The 24582-nt window shown below is 53.6% G+C and overlaps 1 protein-coding gene across 2 annotated transcripts in view; it reads right to left on the bottom strand.

Moving 5' to 3' along the window:
* NRG2 (neuregulin 2) overlaps positions 1-24582 on the bottom strand; it is a 176148-nt gene that overhangs the window by 5729 nt on the left and 145837 nt on the right. The window contains exons 4-7 of one of the 2 annotated variants that reach the window (XM_036314768.1): positions 17213-17333; positions 10768-10826; positions 5815-5838; positions 2108-2210 (exon numbers count right to left, since the gene is read on the bottom strand). In XM_036314768.1, the coding sequence (XP_036170661.1) occupies positions 2108-2210; positions 5815-5838; positions 10768-10826; positions 17213-17333 (307 nt within the window). Of the gene's footprint in view, positions 1-2107; positions 2211-5814; positions 5839-10767; positions 10827-11207; positions 11285-17212; positions 17334-24582 lie in introns of both variants that reach the window. The other variant, XM_036314770.1, reaches the window with a different exon arrangement.

The raw sequence follows: 24582 nt of genomic DNA, 5'->3' as shown, positions 1-24582 counted from the left end.
TCAACCTGGGCAAGTTACTTAAATTCCCCATGTTTCACTTTCCTCATCTGTAACATGGGATGATCATTTACCCATCCCAACTACCCCTGAGGATTAAGAGTAGATAAAATCTTCAAGCACAGCGGTGGCCCACTCACCCATGCATTAATTCATTTAGTATTTATTGGCTTTTTACTATGTGACAGATGCTATGTTGGAGCAGAGGAGACAGACATGGTCCCTGCCCTCATAGAGCTTGCAGATCAGGAGGGCAGGCCAATGATAAACATATAAACAAAGACATGAACACGATACTTTCAGCAAAGTGTTCTGAAGAAAATAAGAGTGCTGTGGTCAGGGAGTTGAGGCCTGGGGGGCTACTTCACTTTGGTATATAGTAAGTGCTCATTACATTTGTGTTATAATCGACCAGTCTAGTCATGTCACTCCCCTGTTTAAAACCCTTCCTTGGCCCTCAGGCCCCGCTTCTCTCCCCAGCTCTGTCTCACTGGCCACTTCCGACCCCAGCTTGCTGCAACCTTGGGGCTTGTTTCTGATCCTCCACTGTGTCTGCCCTCTCTGGCCTCTGGGCCTTTGCACATATTTTTATATCCAACAGGAGCACATTCCCTTTCCCTTCACCTAACTCCTGCTCATCTCTCAGGCCCGGCCTAAGTGCTCCTCCAGGGAAACCCTCCTGCCTTCCAGTTGAGTTTAGGTCAGGGGTGGGCAAACTTTTTGACTCGAGGGCCACAATGGGTTCTTAAACTGGACCGGAGGGCCGGAACAAAAGCATGGATAGAGTGTTTGTGTGAACTAATATAAATTCAAAGTAAGCATCATTACATAAAAGGGTACGGTCTTTTTTTTTTTTTTTTAGTTTTATTCATTTCAAATGGGCCGGATCCCGCCCGCGGGCCGTAGTTTGTCCACAGCTGGTTTAGGTCCTCCTGAAATGTGTCCTGTGACACTGGACCTCGTGCTTAGGGCACTGGCCATGTTCCTGGTGCAGGGCCTGGTGTCTACAAAGCATTAAATAAAAGTTTCTTGAGAAGATGAGGAAGCGCAGTAGGGTTAGAACAGGAAGCTTGCTTTCCCCCCAATTTGTGGCCTCAATTTTCCTCTTTGGGCCCCTCCCTGAGCCCCCTAACTCCCTCCATGCCTCCCTCTGACCTTTGTGGTCCTGGACTCATCCAGCACAAGGCTGGCTGGGTCTTAGATCCCATATAAGGGTAGCCGGGTCCAGGACCCAGGGGCTCAGTCTCCCAAATGGTGGCTATGGCCAGACTCTTGCTCTCCAGATAAGAATGCAACAGACCTATCATTTTTCGGCATTACATTACAACTTTTGTTGGCTCCCCATTACCTGCAGGGTAAATCCCGCCTCCCTAGATTGGCATTCAAGGCCCTATGGTGCCATCTGGGTTCCAGTCCTTTGCACCAGTTGGTCTGGTTGCTAGCTGCTAGTCCGCGTATGCTCCAGGAACATAGCTGACCCTCTCCTGCATTTGCCGTTTAGCTGGCACTGACTACTGGAGCTGCTCTTTTCCTCCCCTTGCCCTGAGGTTCTTCCCCCACCTTTCCTCTGCCCAGGGGTGGCCCAACCCAACTTTCTCTGTGTTCTTGCCTGGTCTGGTCCCAGGTGGGACCAGGCACTGCCTTGTGAGATCTCTTTTTACCTCGGGAATGTACCCTTCCTCTCTGCACTTCCCCACCCCCCAAAACTGCCTAATGTGTGCCTATGTGACAGGGCAGATGCTCCCTCATAGCATCCTCTGAGGTACATACGAGGATCATTGCCATTTTATAGAGGAGGACTCAGATTCATCAATTTGCTCAGGGTCACATGGGAAATGGCAGAGCTGAATTCAAACCCAGATCTGTCTTCTTATAATGCCTGTGCTCATGACCATTCCTGTTCAGTCCTCTGAGGCCTGTCTCCCCCATCTCTGTTCCTGCCTCTTGGCCTAGCCCTCTGGCCCCACAGGAACTGCAGAGGGCAGTTGGGGTATGAAGGTGTGAGTGGGGTAGGCCAGGCACCATGGGTGGTGGGGAGAAGAGCCTGGCCTCACAAAGCTATGAGCCCAGCCCTGGCTTGGCCTGCCCCGGCTCAGTGCCCGACACTCACTTGGTCTTGCAGTAGGCGACCACGCAGACGATGCCCACAACAAGCAGAGCCACGCAGATGCCAGTGATAGTCAGGACCCTCTTCTGGTACAGCTCCTCAGCTTCTGCAGAGGCAGGGGATGTGAGGGAGCCGGGCAGGAGGTGGACCTGTGGTGATAGTGGCGCAGACACCCCCTGCCCCCAAAGCCTTGTGCTCTCTCCAGCTCAGGCCCTGCCCAGCTCCTGTCCCTCCCCAGCAGTCTCCTACCTCCTGCCTCCCTGTTCCCCCATTGCCTTCTGCTCCCTGGAACTCCATCCACCCGTGGATCCAGGTACAAGTGACTATGCCCATGTTCACCTTCCCAAACCCCACACCCTGCCCGAGGCATGTGAGTGGAAAATGCAGGAGGATGGGGATGGAGGCGAAGTCCCAAGGCCATAGAGGAGGGCAACCCAGTTTGGCCAACAGCCCTGCCCTGTCCCATTATGGCCTAGGGGCGGCAAAGGACCTTGATGGGCTGGGGAAGCTGTTTTTAATGGTGGCAAACATGGCAACTCTGGGCAGAGGCCTGGCCTGCTACAGCAGCTTCTCTAAGAAGATGGAAAGTGGTTTGTTCTGGGCTGGTGATAGGACCTCTGACCCAGAGGCTGGACAGAGCAGACCAGGCCCACGGGGAAAGGCCTTTGTTCACCCTTGCAGCCAGGTCAGGGTTGCAGCCCTGCCCATGCCGGCCCTCCCCACCTGTGGCTGTGAGAAGGCCACCAGGGGCAGCACAGCCCTGTGCTTCAGGACAGTCCTCGGCTCCAGGTACAGTCCCAGCCTTTCTGAGGGGCTGAGCTAGGCTAGGCCGCAGACAGACCTGTCTAGCTCCTCCTCCTCCCACTCCTTGGTGGAGTGCCCTCTACCCTTCTAGAACAGAGAAAGCAGGAGGAAGGAAAGGAAAAAGGTGACAGTACCAGCCAGTCAAGGCATACAGCCTAGACACTTCACCTGCCCCACCCGCACCTACTGGCTGGCCCTTCCACATGGCTCCTTTCCTGCCAGTATAGGGATAAATGAAGGCTGGACCCCAAGGCCTTGGGGGAGCCCTGGAAAATTTCCCTAAGCCCTCGGCTTGCTGCACCTCCTGTGGCAAAGGTATACCCATCTGCAGACACCTGGGAGCAAACCCTCTGGACACACAGGCCCCCTTCACAAAGGTGCATTCACACACATCCAGAGAAGCACATAACACACACACACGTGCACGTGCAATCGTGTCTGCCTACACACCCTCATCTCGGGGCTCTGTGGTCTGTGTCCTGCCTCCAGTTGTCATCACCATCCACTCCTCAGTCCTCTCCAGTCAGACATCTGTCTCCGTCACTCCTCCGAAGCCACTCTGGTCGTGGTCACTGACAACCTCTCAGCTGACTCCCTGCTGGGCCCACTCCTGTTCTCTCCAGGGTTGGCTCCCCCTGCACTGGCTTGACTGTCACAGTTGCTGCTTCCTCCTCTTCTATGTGGGCTGCAGTGCAGAAGGGCCCAGAGCTCTCAGGCTCCTTTTTTTTCTCTCCACCTGCCTTCTCTCCCTTCGCGATCTCAACCAGACTTTAAATGCCATCTGTATGCAGCTGACTCTCAAATTTTTATCTCCTGCTCTGACTTCTCCCTGAGCTCCAGACTCCTACACCCAAGGGCCATGGCCCGGCACAAGCACTGATCCCCCATCTCTCCAAACCTGCTCCCTGCTCTTCCTATCTCTTCAGGGAAACCGCACCTTTCTTGCTTCTCAGGCCCCAAATCATCTCTGATTACTCCCTGCCTTCCCACCTACACTGGCACCCAGTCCATCAGCTAGTCATCAGCTCTACCTCCCAAGTAGATGCTGGATCTGACCATTCTCACCATTTCCACTGCTCCCAGCTTAGTCCCAAATGATGCCATCTCTCCCCTGGACAGCTGACTGGTTTCTTTGCTTCCACTCCCCACCGCTCCCCCAACCCAATCTGTTCTCTAGCCAAAAGCCACACTGATTTACAGCCATAAAGCATTTTACTTCTCACAATGGTTTCCACTGCAACTTAAATACTACTCGAAGCCTTATCATGGCCTGTGAGGCCCCAGATTACCTGGCTCCACCCTTCCTCTTAGCTCTCACCTGTGGTCCTCTTCCCCATGTCCGCTATGGTCCAGACTCGCTGGCAGTCTTGCGTCCATTGAACGAGGCCCACTCCTCCTGACTTGCTATGGCCTTGCCTCAGACATTCTCCCCCAGTTGTTTGCAGGGCTGGCTACTTTTCATGTCCTTAAATGTCACCTCATTGGACAAGCCTCCCCTGACCACTTAGCTAAAGTAGCTCCCACCCCAGCTAGGCGCGATCCCATGATCTTCTTTTATTTTCTGGATGGCACTTACCACCTCCTGATAGCTTTCCAGTTTGTCTTACCGTCTGTCTCATCCTGTGAATGTGAGCACCAGAAAGGTAGGGACCCTGTGCCAGATCGCCAGACTCTGGCAAATTCCGGAGTCAGCAGATGCTTGTTGAGTTGGTGAGTGAAGGAATGTACAGACCACTGTGGCAGACACAGACGCACATTTACATATCTCACACCTCCGCACCCTCACAGTTCCAACCGCACACACTCAACCCTTAACACCAAGGTATCCACTGCCCCCTTCCGGGTACTCACATCCTGCACCGAGAGACCTAACAGATATAAACACTTTCACTCTCCACAACACACACAGGCAACCCTATAGATTCACCCCCTGCACCCGTACAGAGTCACCCCCTGCACCCTGCCACCACCACACACACTGCCCAGACTCAGCCCCTCTCCTCCCCACCCTGTCACAGTCAACAGACAGGCACACTCTCACACACCGACTTTTAGCTCTGGCTTCTACTGAGAACAGCTGATAGGGGTTGGGTGGTGGGGACACTGGGGCCTCCCCAAACGTGCCACCAGAACAGCCTTTTCATGACAGTAGGCTTCACACCACAACTGAAATCTGACAGCACAGAAGCCTCAGCTCAGCCCCTCTGAGCCCGCCCCCCCCCCCGCCCCCACTCTCCTGCTGTAAAACGTCTGGGCACTTGCAGGGTGGAGCCTCCCAACCCAAGCCAGAGAGCTGGACAGACCGACCCTCAGAGCGCCTTCCCATCCGAGGTGTCTTCCAGGAGCCAGAACACACGAGTGGGAGGGAGGTAAGCTTCTTCACTGGGGGGCAGGAGGGAGGCTCCAGAGGCTGGCCCACCCCAGACCCTTGCTTACAGATGAACATGCGTGCCATCATGGGGGCAGATCATGGAGGGAGTGACAGCCTCAAGCAGATGACAAAGCCTGGCAGACCCAGGGCAGAGGGCAGCGATGAGAAGCAATGGAGATGGAAATGGGAGGAGGAAGGGGGACTAAGGTTAAGTGGAAAGTGCTGCCTTTCTTCACAACTCTCCAAACCAAGATGCATGGCTTCCGGACTCCGGCTCTCCGACCCATCAGCCCCAGGCTACCATACACTGGGGCCACAGTATGTCTCCCAGGGTGCCCTGCTTTTCATGAACTTTTCGTCTCCCCCAGATAAAAGTGGTTTATGATTGGACATCTTGATGGGGCCAGAGGAGAATTTTGGAATCATCTTTTTCCCATGTTTTGGAAAGGAAGCCAAACATCCAGCACACATGGAGTCAGAGGCTGTGGAGAGGGGCTGTGTGGACGGGACGTAGTGATAAATGAAGGCTCCATACCCTTTAGTTCAAATCCCAGGTGCTCTGGCAGTGCAGAAGAGAAGAGGGTCAGAGAGGGGAGGGGATGGAGGGAGAGATACAGAGATGGATGGGGGAGGGGGAGGGTGGGGAAGGGAGAGAGAGAGAGAAAGAAAGAGAGAGAGAGAGAAACGTTGGTCAGGACTCTTCAGACACCAGCAGCCAGCCTGTGAGGTGAAAGCAGGTTAGTGGTGTCCCCTCCCAGCTTCCTGAGCCCCTTTCCCTGGCACCCCATCCCCAAGAGCCCCTGACGGGTGGAGAGAGGAAATGTTAGGCTTGGCAGGCAGGGCAGGTTCTTTAGAGATGAGCTGTGGGGTTAGTACCTGGTGAGAGGCAGTTGGCATATGTCCCCGAGGAGGAAAGGTGAGTGGGGACGGGGGTCCGAAGAGTCTGCATTCTCCCCCTCCCAGCTCCAGCACCAGGCCTTCAGCACTCTCACGCCCCTCCTGGAAACAGCTTGCTCAGCCCCGAGCTCCTCCATGGAGCTCACTTTTCTGTTCAGAATGATGGGTGGGGCTCCCAGACTGACCCCTCGTCTCTGTCCTGCCCCCCAGGCTCAGTTGGCTGCCTATGTACCAGGAGCCTGTGCACTTACACTCAGAATTTGTGGGGAGCAGGAGTGGGGAGAGGAGGAGGCTCCAGGTGGCAGGTCACTTCTCCACTTGGCACCCCCAACACCCTAGAAGCCTACAGGGGCTGGGCCTCAGGGTCTGAGCCTGATTTCACAACTTAGCAAAGCAAACCGTAACTCTGAGAGAGACAAGTGGGCTCACTTGTGGAACACCTGTGCCCCTTAAGTGGTCGGCCAACTGCATTCTTTAAAGTGGGATCATATTGCAAATGTGCAACATGCCATACAAGGGGTAGGTAAGAGAGCCCTGCCTAAGGTGTGATCAGAGTCTATCTAGCTCTCAGTCTCTTATCTGTTAAATGGGGGTTAGGCCTGACCATGGCATATCTGGGTAGTTTCCAACCTGGCTGTGCTTCAGGATCCTCCAGACCGATGAAATCAGGGTCTGGGGTGGGAGCCCAGGAATCTCAACAGTGTTTTTGAAAAGCTCACCTACTATTCTCATGTTGCAGCCAATTCCTGTCTGCAGGCCTTGAGGCTCAGTTTGACCTCTAATTGGCTGCGTGGATGTGGGCAAGTCATCTGTCAAAAGTGCCTCACACAGTGAGGGGTCAGATGTGAGAAGGTCAGGACAGCATGAGGCTTAGCACAGTTGCAGGGTCCAACACCATGGCCTCCCCACCCGCACTCAGTAAGCTCAGCTAGACTAGGGAGCAGGTGAACTTGTGTTTTGATGTTCTCATTCCCTGTAGAGGAAGGAGAGCATGGAAGGAAGTCCTATGCATTGTCTATCCCTGGATCTCTTTCTGCTTCCTCATGGGGATTCCAGAGGGTTCTATAGTTGGAAAAGGGCAGGAGAGCAGGGTGGCTCTGCACCAGGGACCAAGATCATTCTGACCAAAAGAGGCTCGAGAATCCTGAGCCCTGACCCCCACTTCCATGCAGAGACTATACCACGGAAGCCTGAACCCCAGCCCTTCCGAACATGAGCCCTCCTGTGCACTCCTGTTAGATGCGAGGTTGGGAGTGACCTTGAATGTGGTTTCTTTGCAGTCCTTTTCTTACTGCTTGGAGTAGGAGTCACCATAAGTACAGTGAGTCCACGCCTCTCCCTGGGCTAAGGAGACAGTACAACCTTGACAAACTCAGAGTCCTCAGGGGCAGCCTTCCCTGAGTAGTTAAACCTCTGGCCCCAGGGACCTTTCAGGTAACTGGAGGGAGCTCACAGTCTAGATATCAGCTATGCCTCCTAAGAGAGAACAACCTAGCTTGACCATAGCACCTGGGACACTAAGATGACTGTGGTCCATAGAGCTGGCCTGGGCTCCACTTTAGACTATTGTTTTAGATGAGGCAGCTGGGGCCCAGAGGTGCTAGAACACTTTCATAAGGTCACACAGCAAATTAGGAGGGAGAAGGGAGACTGGAGGCCAGGCCTCCAGTCTCTTGGGGCTAAACCATGGCTATTCCTGTCCACTGGGCCTCTGGGAAGGCCTGACTGGCTAGTCCTAAGGGCAATGACGACCTGGAGAAGGGAGCAGGGCTCCCAAAGCCATTTTGGAATTTTCTTCTGCACCACTCCTCTAGGAACCAAGTGGTAGCAATAACAGCAGCTTCTGGGTCTCCTGACTGTCCTCTCCTTTGAGTCAAAGGCCAGTACTGTTTAGGATGGACCAGTGGTGGCTGGTGATGTCACTGAGGGCTTGCCCAGTCACTAGGAAGGCAGTCCTGCTTCCCTCTCACTGGGGATGAGTTCTGAGGGGCCTGTGGCTCTCTAGCCTAGCCCCAGCAAAGAAAAACAGTCTCCCACCTGTCATGTTCACTGGCTGCCACTCAGACAGGAGAAGTGGCAACACTGAGTCACAGACAGGTCCTACTGAACAGAAATTTCATATTGACCAGTAACCATGGCAACCTGGTGCTAGCTTTCCAATAGGGCCAGGCTTAGCAGGCAATATACAAAGTCCTCATCCTGAGCATGTCCTATGATACACAGTCACAGGGACCTGGACGAGGAGGCCATGATGTGGGCTCCAGAGCACATGCTTGTGTGTTTGTTCGTATGTCTGCAGGTGCGTGTGCTCTTTTACACGGGTTGATATAAATAGATGCACAGTTTTGACTCTTGGGAAGTGGAGGGGCTGTCAGTGGAAGAAGGAGAAGCTTCAACGTGCTGTTGTGACTAGAGGCTCTGATTCTGTGGCCTCTGCAAGAAGTAACCTAGTCTAGAGGCTCTCTGCAGAAAGACACTGCGCTCAGGATGTGCCGGAGGTCCTCCAGGGAGCTCATGCTGGCCCTGCTGCCTAAACTGCACTCAGTCATGGTAGGCAGACCCTTCATATACATAGTTTCATCCTAACAGCAACCCTACAGGCAGAATTGTTAGTATCCCCATTTTACAGATGCAAAAACAAGCAAAGAGAGGTTAAGTGAGGCCCCAGAACTAGCAAGCTCAGCAACTGGCATTTTTATTCAGGTCTATCTGAAATGAAAGCCTGAACACTTAAACTAGCATCACCCACTACCTTTTTAATAATGATCTGATCGAGCACTGCATGAAGTGCTCTGGGCAAAGTGCTTGAAGGGTATAAATCCTTTACCCAAAGCTAGCAAGGTAACAGCAGCGATCCGATAACACTAGGCAGGAAGGCCTGGCGCTGCCTTTCCAGGCTCTTTTCTGAGCTCCTGGGGCCTTGCTGACCCTCCCAGCAGATCTGAGCTGAAAGCTGAAGCAGCCCAGCTGGCAGAGAAGCTTGGCCAGTGGCCGAGTTCCGGAGGCTCTGCTGCTCTGATTCAGGATGGGCTGGGACTCCCTGTCCAGAACAGTCCATAAGCCAGGGAGGCTCTGCACCTAAAGGTGACAAGGAATAGTCCTCACTGCCTCTCTCCCATGGTGCTCAGCCTCCGCCTGGCTGCTCTGCCCCAGCCTGAGGTCCCCCCACCCCCCCTAAGGCCCTCCAATGGGCTGGATCTGACTCTGCAATTCTTCCTGGAGCTTGGGCTCTGGAGAATTCTGTTGGGCCACATGCCCTGCCCACAGGCTCTGCTCTTATCCCCATGGCCTTCCTCTCTGACCTCCAACTGGAGGAGCTTGGGGAGAGTGCTGCCTCCCACACGCTATTAAGATAGCTGACCATCTGGGCCGACCAGCCCTTACCTCCCTGGGGCCTCTACTTTCCTCTCTAAGACTTGGCTTCCAGGCTCCTAGAGGGAGGGAGAGGGTAGCATATTCCAGGCTTTTGTGCTGTGGCCTGAGGACCCAAACCCCCTTTCTCCAAAGGCTACCTCAGTAACCTCCTGGGTCCTTCCCTCAGCCTCTTGAACTTGAGCTGCCCATGTCCAGGCCCATCACTGTGGTTCCTAAGTCCTCCTGGGACCCCTCTGTCCTCCCTGGAGAGGAGGGGGGCAAGCAGGGGCCTATGTACTAGGAGGATGTCCTGCTTACAGGCCAACAGACCGCTGGACCCCAAACACAGAGTCCATGGCCAGCCTGTGGCTTTTTGCTCTGCTTCACCTCCACCTGGTGGTACTTGAAAGGAACTGCTCCCAGCTCCGAATAAAACCACAATTATGGCCTCATCCTTAAGCCACAGGGCTGACATCCCACCCCCCTCCCGCCCCCCGCCCCCAGCAAACCATGTACACCAGAAAACTCCAACCTCAGAAGTGGAAGAATGGAAAGGAATGAACGCCTGGATGGGGACTCAGACCAGAGAGGGCCTGGAGGGAGTTGCTAGTTACCTCTCGATTCCTCAGCCCTTCTATCTTTTAGCATCCGCTTCAACTGCCCACCCCATCCCATAGCCATGGAAATGTCTCCAGTCTCTGGTTAACATGGAAATTATTGCCATGGGACCTGTTCTCCCTCAACACCCCCTTCTCCACACCCCCATCACCAAAAACCAAACCAAAACCAACTTTGGCTTGACCCGGAGACAGGCTTTCCGAGGACTCGCTTCGTCAAGCACACCAGCACACACGTGCACACACTCACTGCGCGGCCCCATAGGCAGCCTGACCTCCTCAAACAGACCTTTGGAAGCAGGCGAAGGCTCTGCAAATGCTTCTTCCTAAGCTGGCCAGGCTGCCCCACCTCAGAAGCAGTGAGGAGGCCTGAGCGGGGCTCCGGCCAGCTGCAGGGAGAATTTGGCATTACTGCACCCAGGTAGGACAGCGATGTAGAGGTGGGGTGGCAGGGGTGTATGGGTCTCCTCCGCACAGGCTTCTTGTGAGCACTGAAGACTGAGAGGAGCCCAGGGCACCCCTGTGTCCTCCCCTAGTCTTGCTCAGCAAGGCCCCACCCCTCCCACAGGGGGAGACTGTCAGTCACCAGGGAAGAAAAGAAGTAGAAGAAAGAGACATACTGGAGAAGTTGACCATTGCGAACTGCTGACACCTGTCCCCGGTGTATCCCACAGGACACCTACCAAAAGAAAGAAAACCAGAAAGAGAGAGCCAGGATAGCAAGACACAGGCATTGCAACACCCTGGCACGGCTCCTGCCCATGCCAGCTGGGTTCCTTGCCAACGTTACCATTTGTACTGGCCTTGCCACTATGCCCCTTACCTGTAGCCCTGAACTTTAAACCCAAGGATTAGGCCAAAAATGAAAAACAAAGCAAAACAAAACAAAACAAAAAGAACTAACAAACCAAAATACAGAAAAGAAAAGAGAAACAAAACAAAACAGCCAAAGATCAAAACAACCAACACCCCTGGCCCTACGCCCTACGTCAGGGGTGGGGGGACTGCACCCGGAAGCTTTCTAAGGAGCAGGGACTCGTGTTTGTATCTTCAAACATACTTTGCTTAGGATCTGGCATGTACAATCGCAAAGGCAGTTTCTCCAAACATCTCTGTCCGAAGAATCCGTTTGGACATCTGGAGAAGGAAAAGGGGAAAAATCACAGAACAAACTGGCATCATCCGCGAGGCTCAGGTTAGAAATCAAAGTGCACAGTGATGAATGAGAAAACCAAGTTGGGCGCTGGGGCACACTTATCGCAAAAGGGGCTGGAGTCAGGGCTGGGTGGAGGGCTCGGAAATCTCCTTCAAAATCTCTCTACTAGATGTGGCTCCGTAGGTGGTGGGAAGGGGAGGGGGCGGGGAGGAGGATGATACAGGGAAGCAGGGTGGGGAAACTGGGAACTTACTGCCTAATTGTCCTAATGGTCCTTGAGACTTCCCTTCTGCCCTGCCTGGGCCCCAAGAAGCCAGAACTGCAGCCCCTTGGTGCCAGGCAGTTAGCAGGCAGGGTGCTGGGAGTTCTCTGGAATACCAAGTTGGGAGCCATTTCTTCTAGGCCCTACTGCAGGGTTCTCTCCAGAGCTCTGGGCAGGTTTTCTCATCCATGAAACAGCTCCAGAAAGCTCAGAGAACCCCAGAATGCTGTTCCCAGACTACTCATGACAAAAGGGGCGTTGGAGACACCTCATCTCTTCTCTTGAAGAGGGTTCTATGGTCAAATAAGTTTAGGAAATTCACTCCCAGGCTTCCTCGTAGAGCTGCAGTGCACGCCGGCATATGAAAGGCTATGAAGTTTTGTGGAGGAAAGAACTGAATTTTCCAGTATGTCCCAAATTTATTTGACCATCGAAGTCTTTTTTTTGAGGAATCCTTGTAACCCTGTTTGGGGAAGGCTGCCCTAGAGTAGGATACATGGGGAAGCTTACTGGGGAACAGGTGAGGCTAGAGAAGAGCCAGAATTACCGGCATCCCAAAGCTGGCCTGCCAAGGCCAGGGGCAGGGCATCTGGCCTCAGGTGGCAAGTACTATGATGGGAGCTGGAGTAGGCTCCCTGGGCACCCTGCAGCCTGTTCCACATCGGGAGCCTACTGGCTGCCTGGCACACCTGCCTTTCCCCGTGACCTGCTCCTCTATCCTTACTTGGCTCTGGTGGGTGCTCATTCTCCCATGTTGCCTCCTCTATAGCTGCAAAGCACCACCCACTCCCAGCTCCCTGACCTTGCACTTCTGCCCAGGTATACTTCCTTCTGCTCTTTGGCTGCCACTCTCCCCTCAAGTGAGTCCCTGTCTTGCAGTTTTCTGGGAGACATGCCCAGCCCTGTACTCTCAGATACCTCAGGGAGGTGTACAGACAGGGCCAGATAACCCTCAAATCCTGCTCAGAGACGGGTATGCTGCCTCGCCTCTTCTTCCTTAGGAAATTAGGTCAGCCCATCACCAGTGTCTCCTCAACAACAGGTCACTGTTCAACATTAATCAAGAGGTGAGTGTACTCTACCTCTTAGCTTTCTAGTGTATGCAAATCGTCAGTAGCCTCTTAAGCTCATAGGAGGTTGTGGCCATTGGCTGTGATAGGCACTCATGAAAACCCTGTGGCCCTCAATCTAGCCTGGAGGATTGGGAGTGGATGGTGAGCAGGTAGCAGAGTTTCTCTGGGCCCTGACATCATCTCCCTCTGGGAGGCAGGAGGCTGGTCCCTGCAGTGGTGACGGTGTGTGTGCAGGTATACCTGGCCAATGGGTGGTGGTGAATGGCTGGAAAGTGTGTCTGGAGAAAGTGGGAGGGGCTGTAAGTGAAACTGATGTACACTCATCCTGTTGAACAGGGTGGCTTAGAGGAGCAGGCTACCACCTTGTCAATACCTCCTTCTCTGATCCCTGGCTCTCATCCTCAACCATCCCAGCCCAGGCAGATGGAGGTCTTGGCTAAGGCTAAGGCTACGGCTTCCCAACCAGTCCCGTCAGGCTCAGCTCTTCTTCCTCAGCTCTCAGAAACTGATGGCCACGTGGGATGGGGACTCCAGGGGAGTAGTGATTTTTCAAGCAGCAGCACCTTTGGGGGAACTTGCCCAAACGACTCTTGGAATTCGCAAAGGAACAAGAAAGAGATATGTTTGACTGTGTCCAGTGTCTGCGATTAGCCTGGCTCCTGGAGACAGGGAAAACCTGTGTGTGTGTTAGAGAGATAATGGGGGAGGAGGGGTGCAGGGGCAGGAAGAAGCAAAGGGGACGTTATTCCCAATACTGGGAGAATTTGGCATTATTGCACCAGGGATGCTGTCCCTGGGATGCTCTTCGAGACCAATGATAACAGCACATCCCTGTGTCCCTGATCCCACACTCAGCCTGGACTGACCCAACTGTATCCTCATATCTTTTGTGGCCACTGAGTTGCACAACTCAAGGTGGTGCCGTGGACATGGTCTATAGCATGAACAGGCCCCCAGAGTTGTGCAATATGGTCCTAAACTTCCTGCCCTGGGAAGGTGTGTTCCCCACTGGCAGTGGGGGGATGGGCACAGCGTAGGGGTGGGGAGGACTGACACCCATGCTATTCTTTGGGCACTGGCTCCTTGGTGGGGGGGTGGGGGGGGCGGGGCGGGCTCCTGGACACTTCTGTTCTCTTTAGCCTTGCTTATTGAGGGTTAACTCTATCTAGGAGGCTGGATTTCCCTAGAGAAGGTTCTGGGACTGAGCCTATAGCCTTTCTACCCTGCACCCAAGACCAGGTAGCAGGATCCAGCTATTGTAGCCTATCACCCAGGAGGGGTCTGAACTCAGTGCGAGTGGCTAACTAGTAGTTCCCACTCCAACAGGGACTGACCTGGCACAGAAGCACAAGGGACAGATTAGAAGGAATGGCAGGTAGCAGCCTTCCCAGCCCTTCCTCCCAAATCATCTGCTATGACTATGGGAAGGTCTGTGCCCAGGACTGGAGAAGAGCAGGGGTGAGAGAGGGGCAGAGAGGAGAGCCCTCGGGCTATATCTGGGGTAACAGAGAGGTTGGGACACTGCCTCCCTGTTTTCCCACCCCAGCTCCCTGGCCTCAGTTTCTCCTTTTGGTAGCCTGGGGATAATGCCATGTGTGCTGCCCTCACCCAGGGGAGGGGGAGGATGAAGGATGAGGGTGCGCCCCGGCACTGGAGGGGGGAGGAAAGGGGCTCTGGCCTCATGATGGGTGGGGTGGTGGTGTGGAGAGGATGAGCAGGCACATGGGTATGGGATGGGGGAAATCACCTGGAAATGGGGTGGGGGAGCAGAAGGAATGGGGGATGAGCTGATGGGAAAGGGAGGCATGCCGCTGGTATGTGCACAGGGCTGGAAAGAGAGTCTTGTTCTGTCATCATCCCCTGAACCAGTCCCCAAGAGTCACGCACCAACCGTGCTCTACAAAACACGAAGAGAAGAGGAGAAAGCAGCAGGGGGAAGTGCAGAGACCCCTGTCTGGCCCAGACAGGAGACAGTCCCCTTGATTTGGACCCCCCATTTTCCAATCCCCCTAAGTTTTCTTTTTGAAAACAAAATTCAGTATCAGGGACACTGTTTCTTTTGGATCTGAATTCCACAAAAACAGGAGGGGCGGAGTGTGCCTGCTTTCCAACACTCCCTGCAGGGCTCTGAACCAATACACAACAACAAGTGTCAGAAAACCAGGAAGGAAAACTGATTTTTATAGAAACTGGAATGAAACTGACCAGTCTAGTTTCATTATCCAAGCTAAGCGGAAATGCAAAAAAATCAAAATAAAAAGTAAACAAACAGCACAAATGGTAAGACGTGAGTCCCATTTCCTGAGTTCTCTCCTTTTTATTCCATTCAGGTGTCATCAGGAACCCCAAGAGGCCTGCCCCCCTTCCCTCCCGGCCTACCCACCCCCAGAGTGGCCTCTGGGCTCTGCCCGGCCCCCTCCCCCCTGTCCTTCTCCAGCACAGCTCTGAGGACCTGCTTTCCTGGCCGAAATCCCCGCCAGGGATGCCCCTCTCCCTTGAGGGCTCAGGGAGTCAGGGAAGTGGGTTCCAGGGCAGGTTGAGATGGGGAGGTGGTGATTCTGGGTACCAAGTTCAAGTGCTAAGCAGTGACCCCAGTGCCCTGGTGGGGAGGGGAAACAGGACATTATCTTCACAATGGCTCAGGCTCCTGCCCTCTATTCCTCTCAGATGGAGCTGGGTGGGACCCAGAGGGTCTAAAGGGTACAGCCTTGATGGCAGGACCCTCTGGGAACCCATTAGCTCATCCTTCTCCTTCCCACACTAAACTCTCTAGCGCAGGAGTTCTGGGCCCCAAAGCCCTCCTCAGCCCCAGCACCTGCCCTGGGGGGCTGAAACCTTCCCTACCTGGAGCCAGGGCTGACTTCAGTGCCTTTGCTGGATCCCTTCAAGATTCTAGGGTCCAATGGGCTAAGGAAGAGAAGACTGGTGTGTGTGTATTGGGGGGTGGTAAGCAGGGAGGGCACAAGGCTAGGCTGTCTCTGGGCGGTTTTCCAGAACCCTCTGGATTTCTGTAGGTCTATTCCCAAGAGCTCAGAGCATTATCAAGGCTAGAATGCTCCCCAGGGTCTCCAGGGGTAATGTGGCGCCTCCTAGAGGCAGAGGGAGGGAAAGCATGAGGGGCTGAGTCTGGGCTTGGAACTTCCCTGGGGGACCTGCTGTTGCCATTGGGACTGTCCCCTAAGATTCAGGATCGGGGAGACGGGAAGAGGATGGCAGTAGGTAAGGGTGGAACCAGGAAGAAAGCCAGCAGAGGAGGCCAGCTGGGGTGAGAGGCACAGATCTGCCTGGCAGCCCCGGCCAAGCTGGCCCGCCCTGAGGGAGAGTGTGAAGGAGGCATAGACCCCCTGTTCTCCCTTTGTGTGGCGGGGTGGTCTTTGAAAGTCCTGGGGGCTGGGGCTGTAGCCAGGCAGGAGAACAGGAGAGCTGAGGAATGCTGAATCTGACTTGTCTGTGGGGAGGGCAAATGCCTCTCTCTGAATCTCCATCGATACACTGGTGGCCTTTGCCCAGATGCCATGGGAATGGGGCAGCTTTGGCACCTTGCCAGACCCTAGCCTTGGGCTGCTTTGAGAACCCAAAGTTGTTAACTAGACCTCCCTCCCACTCCTGAGGATCCAGCCAGAACCTGTGCTACCCTCACCAGCCACTCCTCCTTCTCCTCCTCTTCTGTTTCCTCCTCCTCCTCTTGCACCTGCCAGAGAACCCATCAAGGGGCGCTGTGGGTCCAGCTGCTCAGAAGGTCTGGCTGGGGCTGAACAAGCCTTCTCTGATACCCATTCCCTCTGCCCTGTGTGTAAGTGGAACAGGTGGTTCTAAGCTCCTGGGAGTCCTCCTGAGGCAGCCCTGCCTGCTGGAGAGGAGCTCTGACCTTGGGGAGGCACAGAAGGCCCAGCTTGAGCTCTTCAACCCTGACCTCCCCCATTGGGTCACACCAAGAGTGGTGTCCCCACTGGAGTCCCTTCATCCCATAGAGAGGAACTAGGGCCAGGCAGCACCCAGGGCATATTTGGATAGTGGGGTCCTGCCAGGCAGGGAGAGTAGCCAGGTCCTGAGGTGAGCACTGGGGACAGAGCCCTCTTCTCCCCCAAGGGCTCTGGGATTCACACTCTGCCTGGCCCTGCCAGGCTCCTCACTGCTGGGGACCCCCCCCCCCCCGCCCCCAGGGAATGTTTATCAGAACAAAGTTTGGAGAGTTGCTGAGCAATGGGGAGGGGAGGGGAGAGAGAGAGAGAGAGAGAGAGAGAGAGAGAGAGAGAGAGAGAGAGAGAGAGAGAGAGAACGAGCCCAATCCCCAGGTCACAGACTGGCCTCCCCATCTTCCTGAAAGGTGGTGAAGGGGTGGACATCAGGAGATGAGTGGGTAGGGGCCTGGGAAACTGGGCCTGGAGAAGCCCTGAGCCCTTTAGCGCCTACATCTCCCTGGATTCCAGGAAAGGGGGCAAACATCCCTGTCTACACTCCTTGGGCACCCATTGTTAGTGGCTTGAAGCGCACTTTTCCTAGAGCCCTCCACTTCTGCCCCAGCCTGTCTTACCCTGCTTTTGCCCTCACGCCCGCCCCCACTGGCCACTTACTTGCAGGAGAGTTGGTTGATGCCCTCGATGTAGTAGCAGACGCCTCCGTTGACACAATAGGACTTGGCTGTCTCGTTGCACTTCCGGGCGTGCCCCGACCAGGATGACAGAGTGGTGCTCACTGGAGGTATGAGAGACATATGCCAGTGACCCACTGAGACCACCTCTGGGCCCCAGGAACCACCGCCTGCATTGCCCATCTCAATGCTCAGAGCTCAGAGACAGCAGGAATGGCTGGGCAGGGAAGGTCTGGTGGTCCCTCTCAGTCACCAACAAAGCAAAGGGGAGGCTACCATGAGCTCTGACCATCTGCCCAGCACCACCCTGCACCCCTGCTCTGGGCAAACTTCCAAAGGCCTGGGAGGTTTTCTGTGTGTGGAGGTGGTGAGAGGCCAGCAAAAACTGTTCCCTCAGCCCCCTCCCTGCCTGTCTTTCTGGGGGCGCCGCTGCAGACAGATGAGATACCACGTGTTCTGTGGGGGACAGAGTCACAGGGAGGGGACATCCATATCCATATGCACTACTTGGGCTCCCATAGTGGCTGGAAGGAAGCTACGCTTTGAGGGGAACAGCGCCTTTTGGACACTGTCAGGTTCTAAGATCTAAGGAGATGTGGGGAGAACCCTTGCTTCCATTTCTTCCCCCTTGGGCGGGGGGAAGAGACAAGCCTCCCATGAGTGTCATAAAGGCCACTGTGCCCATCTCCATGAGCATCCAGGGTCTTCTTTGCATCTGCCCTCGCCAGGTAGCCCCCCTCCTTTCCCACGGCGTTAGCTGTTGCCCCTGGAGGAGCCTCAGGTTGCTGGAGAGGAGACAGGCTGGGAGAGGGCTGGGAACAGCTGGGAGGTGAACACTAAGTGAGAGCAAGATGGGCTTTAGGGCTGCTGACTCCGACTGCACATCTGATTGATCAGCTTCTTTTGATAAGTGAACATAACAAAAATTCTGCTTCCCCATTGGATGGCATCCAGAAAGCTGATTTCAAGTGAAAATTCTTGCCCCAAATGTCAGTTTTCATCTGTAAGCTAACCCCCTAGGGCCTAGGCTTTGTATCCAGATTGGGCAGCCAGAAACTGGCTCCTGCCCCCCGTGACCGTCCGGGCCTCCCCGGCCCTCCCAGACTCTGGGGCTCTGAGGACCTCTCACTCACCCAGCAGCGAACTCCTGACTGAGGCGAACCTTCTTACCTTGGCTGGTCCTGTCTCCTCAGGGGTATTGAGTGTCTACCACCTCCCGCAGTAATGGGGGTGAGAGGAGGAGGAGGTGGAGAGCAGGCACTTGGCGCCCTCACTGTTTAGACATGCGGGGAGACAGATGGAGCGCGGGGACTGGGAGTGTATACACAGCCTTGCCTCTGTATATGTCTGAAGAGCTCGCTGATAAAACCCAGCGGGCAGGGCCAGCTCCCACCTTCCCCTCCACATCGTGCCTGCTGCTGGTCTGGCATCCTGAGCCCCACCCTGCCCAGGGCTCTTGCCTACATACACTCCAGGCCCAGCTGGGAGCCACATGCTGGCTGGGAGAGGAGGCCTCCTGCTGGTCTCTGCCTCATTTCTGGGTCAGTGAGACCCAGGGAGCTGAGAAAGGGACAGAGAAGAGAAACAGCTGAAGTGACCACGCCTGTGAATTATAAAATCCTGTTGCTTGGAATGACCCTAGAGGTTGTCCTGTCCTTTGGTTACACTGCCAAGGGGGAGTGAGGAAAGAGCAGGGAAGTGCCTGTTCAGAGTCACAGTGTGTGCTGTGACAAGGATCTAAAACTCCCGACGCCTGGCTGAGCATTCTTGCCAGCCACAGTCCCTTGTGGAAGAACACGTCAGTACAAGACTTGACATAAGCAGATGAATGCAAACCCGATGTGGACCACAGGCCTGCATCCTCTGTGAGTCTTGGCTAAGCCAGAGAAATCGTGTCCTGAACCTGCCAGGCCCAGCTTGGCTTCCACTACAGTCATGGGTGGGAAAGCCTCCTCACTGCTGTGCTGAGTGAGCAGCAGAGGGCAGCGAGGAGGGTGGCAGGGACCATAACTGCACACTTGGGTCTGTCCACATGCCTGTCTGTGCTCATCGAGGCCTTGGGAGGTAGAGGACAACTCCTGAAGGAAGCCAGGGTCCCACCGGGGCTGCCCTGGCCTGGGCTGCCAGAACTGTGTTGTCATGGGGACTAGAAAGGCAAAAGGGGAGGCCAATGGGGGAGCCAGTCACAGAGTGTGTGGGGGGAAGTGACGTAGGCCTTTCTATCTCAGAAAGAAGTACCTCGAGCTTCCCCCTCTCTGACCGCCGCCCCCCCGCTCCCCCCCCCCCCCCCCCCCCCAGTCCCCGGGATGGCAGGGCCTTCCTAAGTCATTGCAGTGCAACTCTGTAGGCTCTCAAGGCAACACATTCCTACTCCCTCATCACTGTGTTCTCCTGTGTTTGGGGAAGTGAAGATGACATACAGACTCCAAGTTGCAGAGTCTGGCTACTCCCTTGACACCTCCACTGGGATGGCTCCTAGCCATCCCAAACTCAGCTGCCAGTCATCTGCCCAGCCAGGGAACAAACCCATTACCTAGAGGGTATCTTTGGTTCTCTTCCTCCTTTATTTTCCCCAGCTGTCTGTCACCAAGGGCTGCCTTTCTACCTCTGCACGAGTCTCTATCCATGTCTCACTCCTGCCTCCCCAAGTCCTGGTCGCATGGTTTCTTCTGTGCATGACTATCATACCCTCCTCACTGGTCTCTCTGCCCTCACTCTTGCCTTCATCTCTAACCATTTCTCGTCGTAGCTGCCAAAGTGGTTTTTATTTATCTTTAATTTTTAGTTAATCCTCACCCAAGGATATTTTTCCACTGATTTTTAGAGAGAGTGGAAGGGAGGGGAGAAATACATCGATGTGAGAGAGACACATTGATTGGTTGCCTCCCACACTTGCTGACCAGGGCAGGGATCAAGCCTGCAACCAAGATACATGCTCATGACCAAAATCGAACCCAGGACCCTTCAGTCCAGACGTTGGCACTCTATCCACTGAGCCAAATTGGCTAGGGCCAAACTGGATTTTAGAATATTGATCAATCATTTCCATTATCAAAATCCACCTATGGCTTCCATTTGCACTCAGAATAGAGTCCCTCAACTTTTCCCAGGTCCAATCTGGGCCTTCCCACCTCTCCTGCTTCATGTCCTATTCCTCTCTTGCAGTATATGCAGACTACACTGGCTTAGTCCAACTCCTCTAACAAGCCAGGTGCCTTCCTGTCCAGGACTTTCAAAATATTAGTATCTCATCTCTGGTCAACTGAGTGTGAAGACCTGAGGCTTGCCAATGGCCATATGAGTGAGTTTATAAGTGGATCCTGACCCCCTGATCCCCACCCCAAACACCCAGGTTGAGCCCAGGGGCCCTAATTGAAGTTTTGTGAGGGCTCTGAGCTGCAGGAATCAGCTAAGCTATGTCTGAACTACAAAAATCGAAAGATAATAAATGTAGTTTTAAGTCACACACGCACACACACACACACACACACACACACACACACACACACATAAATCAGTACCTCAGAGAGGCTGCTCAGGCTCCTCCTCACTTTTCTTGTAGCTTTGTATATCTGTACTTGTAGTCTCATTCTAACATAATTAAAGGACTAGTTGTGCAATTACTAGCTGTTTAAAGCTTAGCCCCTTCCCTCCACTAGAATGTAATCTCCCTTTGGGCAGGGGCCCTGTCTATCTCATTTACCACTGAACCTTGGCTGATGAGGACGTAGCTTTTCTGTAGATCAAAACATTGTTTCCTATTAAATGCAAATATTCCTGGGAGGTCATCAGGGAAAAGAAAATCAAAACCACAGTGAGATAGCACTTCACCCTCACTTGGATGGCTACAATAAAAGAGATGGACAATAACAAGTGTTGGTGAAGACGAGGAGAAATTCAAACCGTCATGCATTGCTGGTGGGACTATAAAGTGGTACTGCCACTTTGGAACACAGTCTGGTGGTTCCTCAAAAAAATTAAACAGAAGGTTATCACGTGGCCCAGAAATTCTACTCCTAGGTATATACCCAAGAGAATTAAAAATACATGTCCTCACAGAGACTTATACACAAATGATATAGCAGCATTATTCATATAGCCCACATGTGAAAACAAACTTGAATGACCCCACTGATGAATGGATAAACAAAATGTGATATATCCATACCATGAAACATTATTCAGCTATAAAATGTAAAGTGCTGCCGAAACCGGTTTGGCTCAGTGGATAGAGCGTCGGCCTGCGGACTGAAAGGTCCCGGGTTCGATTCCGGTCAAGGGCATGTACCTGGGTTGCGGGCACATCCCCAGTGGGAGATGTGCAGGAGGCAACTGATCGATGTTTCTCGCTCATCGATGTTTCTAACTCTCTATCTCTCTCCCTTCCTCTCTCTAAAAAATCAATAAAAAATATTTAAAAAAAAATGTAAAGTGCTGATAAGTGCTACAATGTGGATGAACCTTATAAACATATCAAGTGGAAGAAACTAGTCATTAAAGGTCATATATTGTATGGCTCTATTTATATAAAACATCCACAATAGGTAAATCTATAGAGGCACACAGCAGAATAGTGGTTGCCAGGTACTAAGGGGAGGGGTGACTGCTAATGAGTACTTGGTATTTTTTTGAGGTGATGAAAATGTTTTGGAATTAGTGGTGATGGTTTTACAATTTTGTGAATATAGGAAAACCCACTGAATTGTATGCTTTAGAAAGGGTGAATTTTATAGCATGTCAATTAGACCTAAAAATTTTGATTTAGAAAAATGCCTGGGCACATTAGCCATCAGTTTCTTGGTGTAAGTTTACCCGGTCCCTGAAGAGAAAATGGGTCAGGAGGGGGCAGATGCTATGGATGCTCTTCCTGCTGCCAGCTGCGGCAGCTGTTTCTCCCTCCCTCATGGAGAAACCTCTTCATCCCTCAAGGCTCCCTCCCACTTACCCAGAATGCCTCCTTTCCCATTGATAAAGTTGCCAAAGTTGCCTATCCTTCCTCTTTGGTATGTTAGGACAAGCAGACACTGAGTTCAGGTTTTAGCTTCCTGCCATTTAAGGAACTTTGTCAGAAGCCCAGACTGCTTCCCCAGAGCTCAAAACAGGGTCTTGCTGAGTAAGGCCTTGCTGAGTGTGTGAAAGTGCATGCGTGTGTGTGCCTGCATGAGTTAGAGTGCATGCGTGATTAAAGTTAGCCTTTTTAAGCCTCCAGGTAATGGACAGGCCCAGAAGCCTCTCCGGGGCTTCCATGGTCTTGTGACACCCAGGCCAAACCTGCCTGCCATTTGGGTGAAGGATAGGCAAGTTTGACATCTGGGACTAGTACAGTCACCTGGGACATTCCCAAATTCTCTTTCACCTGGGGATGAGGCAGCTGGCTTCTCTAATTCAGAAGTGGATTGGACCAAGCTGATTGTTTTTGTTAAAAGCACCACAAACTCCTTGTCTCCTCCTCCTTATGCCAGCCAACTCAGAGCTAGCAGAGCTGTGACTGTAAGAAGGGTGCTCTGTGATTGGGGGAAGGAGCATCGAGGGCCGCTGGAACAGAGCTACAGTAGCAAAGAGCCACCAGGATGCTCCTTGAACAACCACTGCTCCTTGCCACCCCTCCCATGCCCTCTTCTGGCCTCCTCACTTCAGTAGCCCTGGCTTCCCTGGGGCCCGGGCGGGCCAATCCTACCCACCTTGGGATGAGTCAGAGAGGGGCAGGCACAGAGACCCGTTACCCGCCCTCCCCTCTCCCCAGGGTGTGGTTGCTTCTGGGTTCCACAGGAAAACAGGGAGCCTGGGCGTCTCTCTTGGGAAAACGTTCCAGCAGGGGCCTCCGGTCCCCTTCAGTGACCCCATTTACCTCCCCACATCAAGAATAGGATCTTTCCTGCCCTGGACTGAACAGAGCAACAGAAGAGGTGGTGTGTGTGTGTGTGTGTGTGTGTGTGTGTGTGTGTGTGTGTGTTGGGGGGTGGGGTGGTGGTGGTGGTGGCGGCGGCAGCTCAGTGCATAGGATGTCAGCCTCAATATCAAACTCAGAATCCCAGAAGTTTCTCCATGAGCAAAGGGGCAGGGGCTTAGAGATCATCTAGCTGAGCCTCAGATGGGAAACCCTAAGACTAGGGAGGTAGAGTAACTCATCCTGGGTTGCGACTTAGAGCTGGGATGAGACCAAAGCTCTGAATTCTTTCCGCCACTCTGCCCTGCTGCTCTCTGGCCAGGCTGCAAGGACAAGAGGCCAGAAGCCACGTGGGAAGTCCTCAGAGCGCAGCCTAAAGCTCCACTGTCCGGTTCCCTAACTGATCAGAACATGGGCTGCTGAGGAATGTCAGGAGTTTGCATGTAGGGGGAGTTGCAGCTTATCTGAGGGATCTCTCAACAGTCCTGAGCCTTAGGTCCCCAGCCTTGTGCAGGAGAGAGGGCACTCCTGTGGTTTTCGCATGGCAGCCCTTTCCTCCTCCTCTGCTAACAGCACACCTCTACGGAAGTGCCTGCCCCTCCCCCCGTAGTTCTAGCAGGGCACACTCATAGTACTCTGCCTCTTAGTACCCCTTCTACACACTCACAGGCCTGGTAATCATACAATCACACAGGTGGCACCTCACCCCCCTGAGCACGGTGACTGGGCTAAGCCGGCACATCACCTGAGCAGGGAGCCATCGGAACCCACCTGTGTGATTGTATGAATGGACACAGAGACAAACTATCCCTTTTCCCTGGGTGGCGAGCTGGGATGATATAAACCTGGAGCTGTCTGAGGCCAGGGCCTCCTCTTCCCTGTCCATTCCCACCTGCTTTCCAATAGGAGAAAATGAGGCTAACATGGTGGGAGAGAGCATCCTGCCCCTGCTCTGAGTTCTTGTCACGTCTGGGGCCTGTTCTACGTCTGGCCAACTCAGTTTTATAAAACAATAAATTCCTTCACGTAGTTTTAAGTTAGGTTGGTTCTTCTCAGCTCTAACCAAGAAAGCCTTGAATAATGAAATAGGAAATCTAAAATCCAAAGTGGACCTGAGAATGTCTGCTCACTCTGGCCGAGGCAGCAGATGCTGGATCCATTCTCCCAGGCTTGGGGCAGGTTGGGAGGAGCAGGGGGCCCAGGTGCCCCCAGCACAACCATGCCCAGGCTGGGGCTTGTGGGAGTTAGTTAATGGACTTGGAGCAGGTTCTAAGCCCTTTTATATAATATTTCCCAGGTGCCTGCTGTAAACCAGGCACTTGTGCTAGGCCCAGAGGCAGAATAATAAACAGCCCACAGGGCCTCCCGGAGTGCACGGTCTAGCTGTTTGACTTTGGAAAGAATATTTAACCTTTATGAGCTTCAGTGTTATAATTTGTAAAATACTTCAGCCCGGTCGGTGTGGC

The sequence above is a fragment of the Myotis myotis genome, unplaced genomic scaffold (assembly GCF_014108235.1).
Source record: "Myotis myotis isolate mMyoMyo1 unplaced genomic scaffold, mMyoMyo1.p scaffold_m19_p_6, whole genome shotgun sequence".
Classification (NCBI taxonomy): domain Eukaryota; kingdom Metazoa; phylum Chordata; class Mammalia; order Chiroptera; family Vespertilionidae; genus Myotis; species Myotis myotis.
The sequence above is the reverse complement of the archived record's forward strand: the minus strand, read 5'-3'. Positions and strand labels throughout refer to the sequence as shown.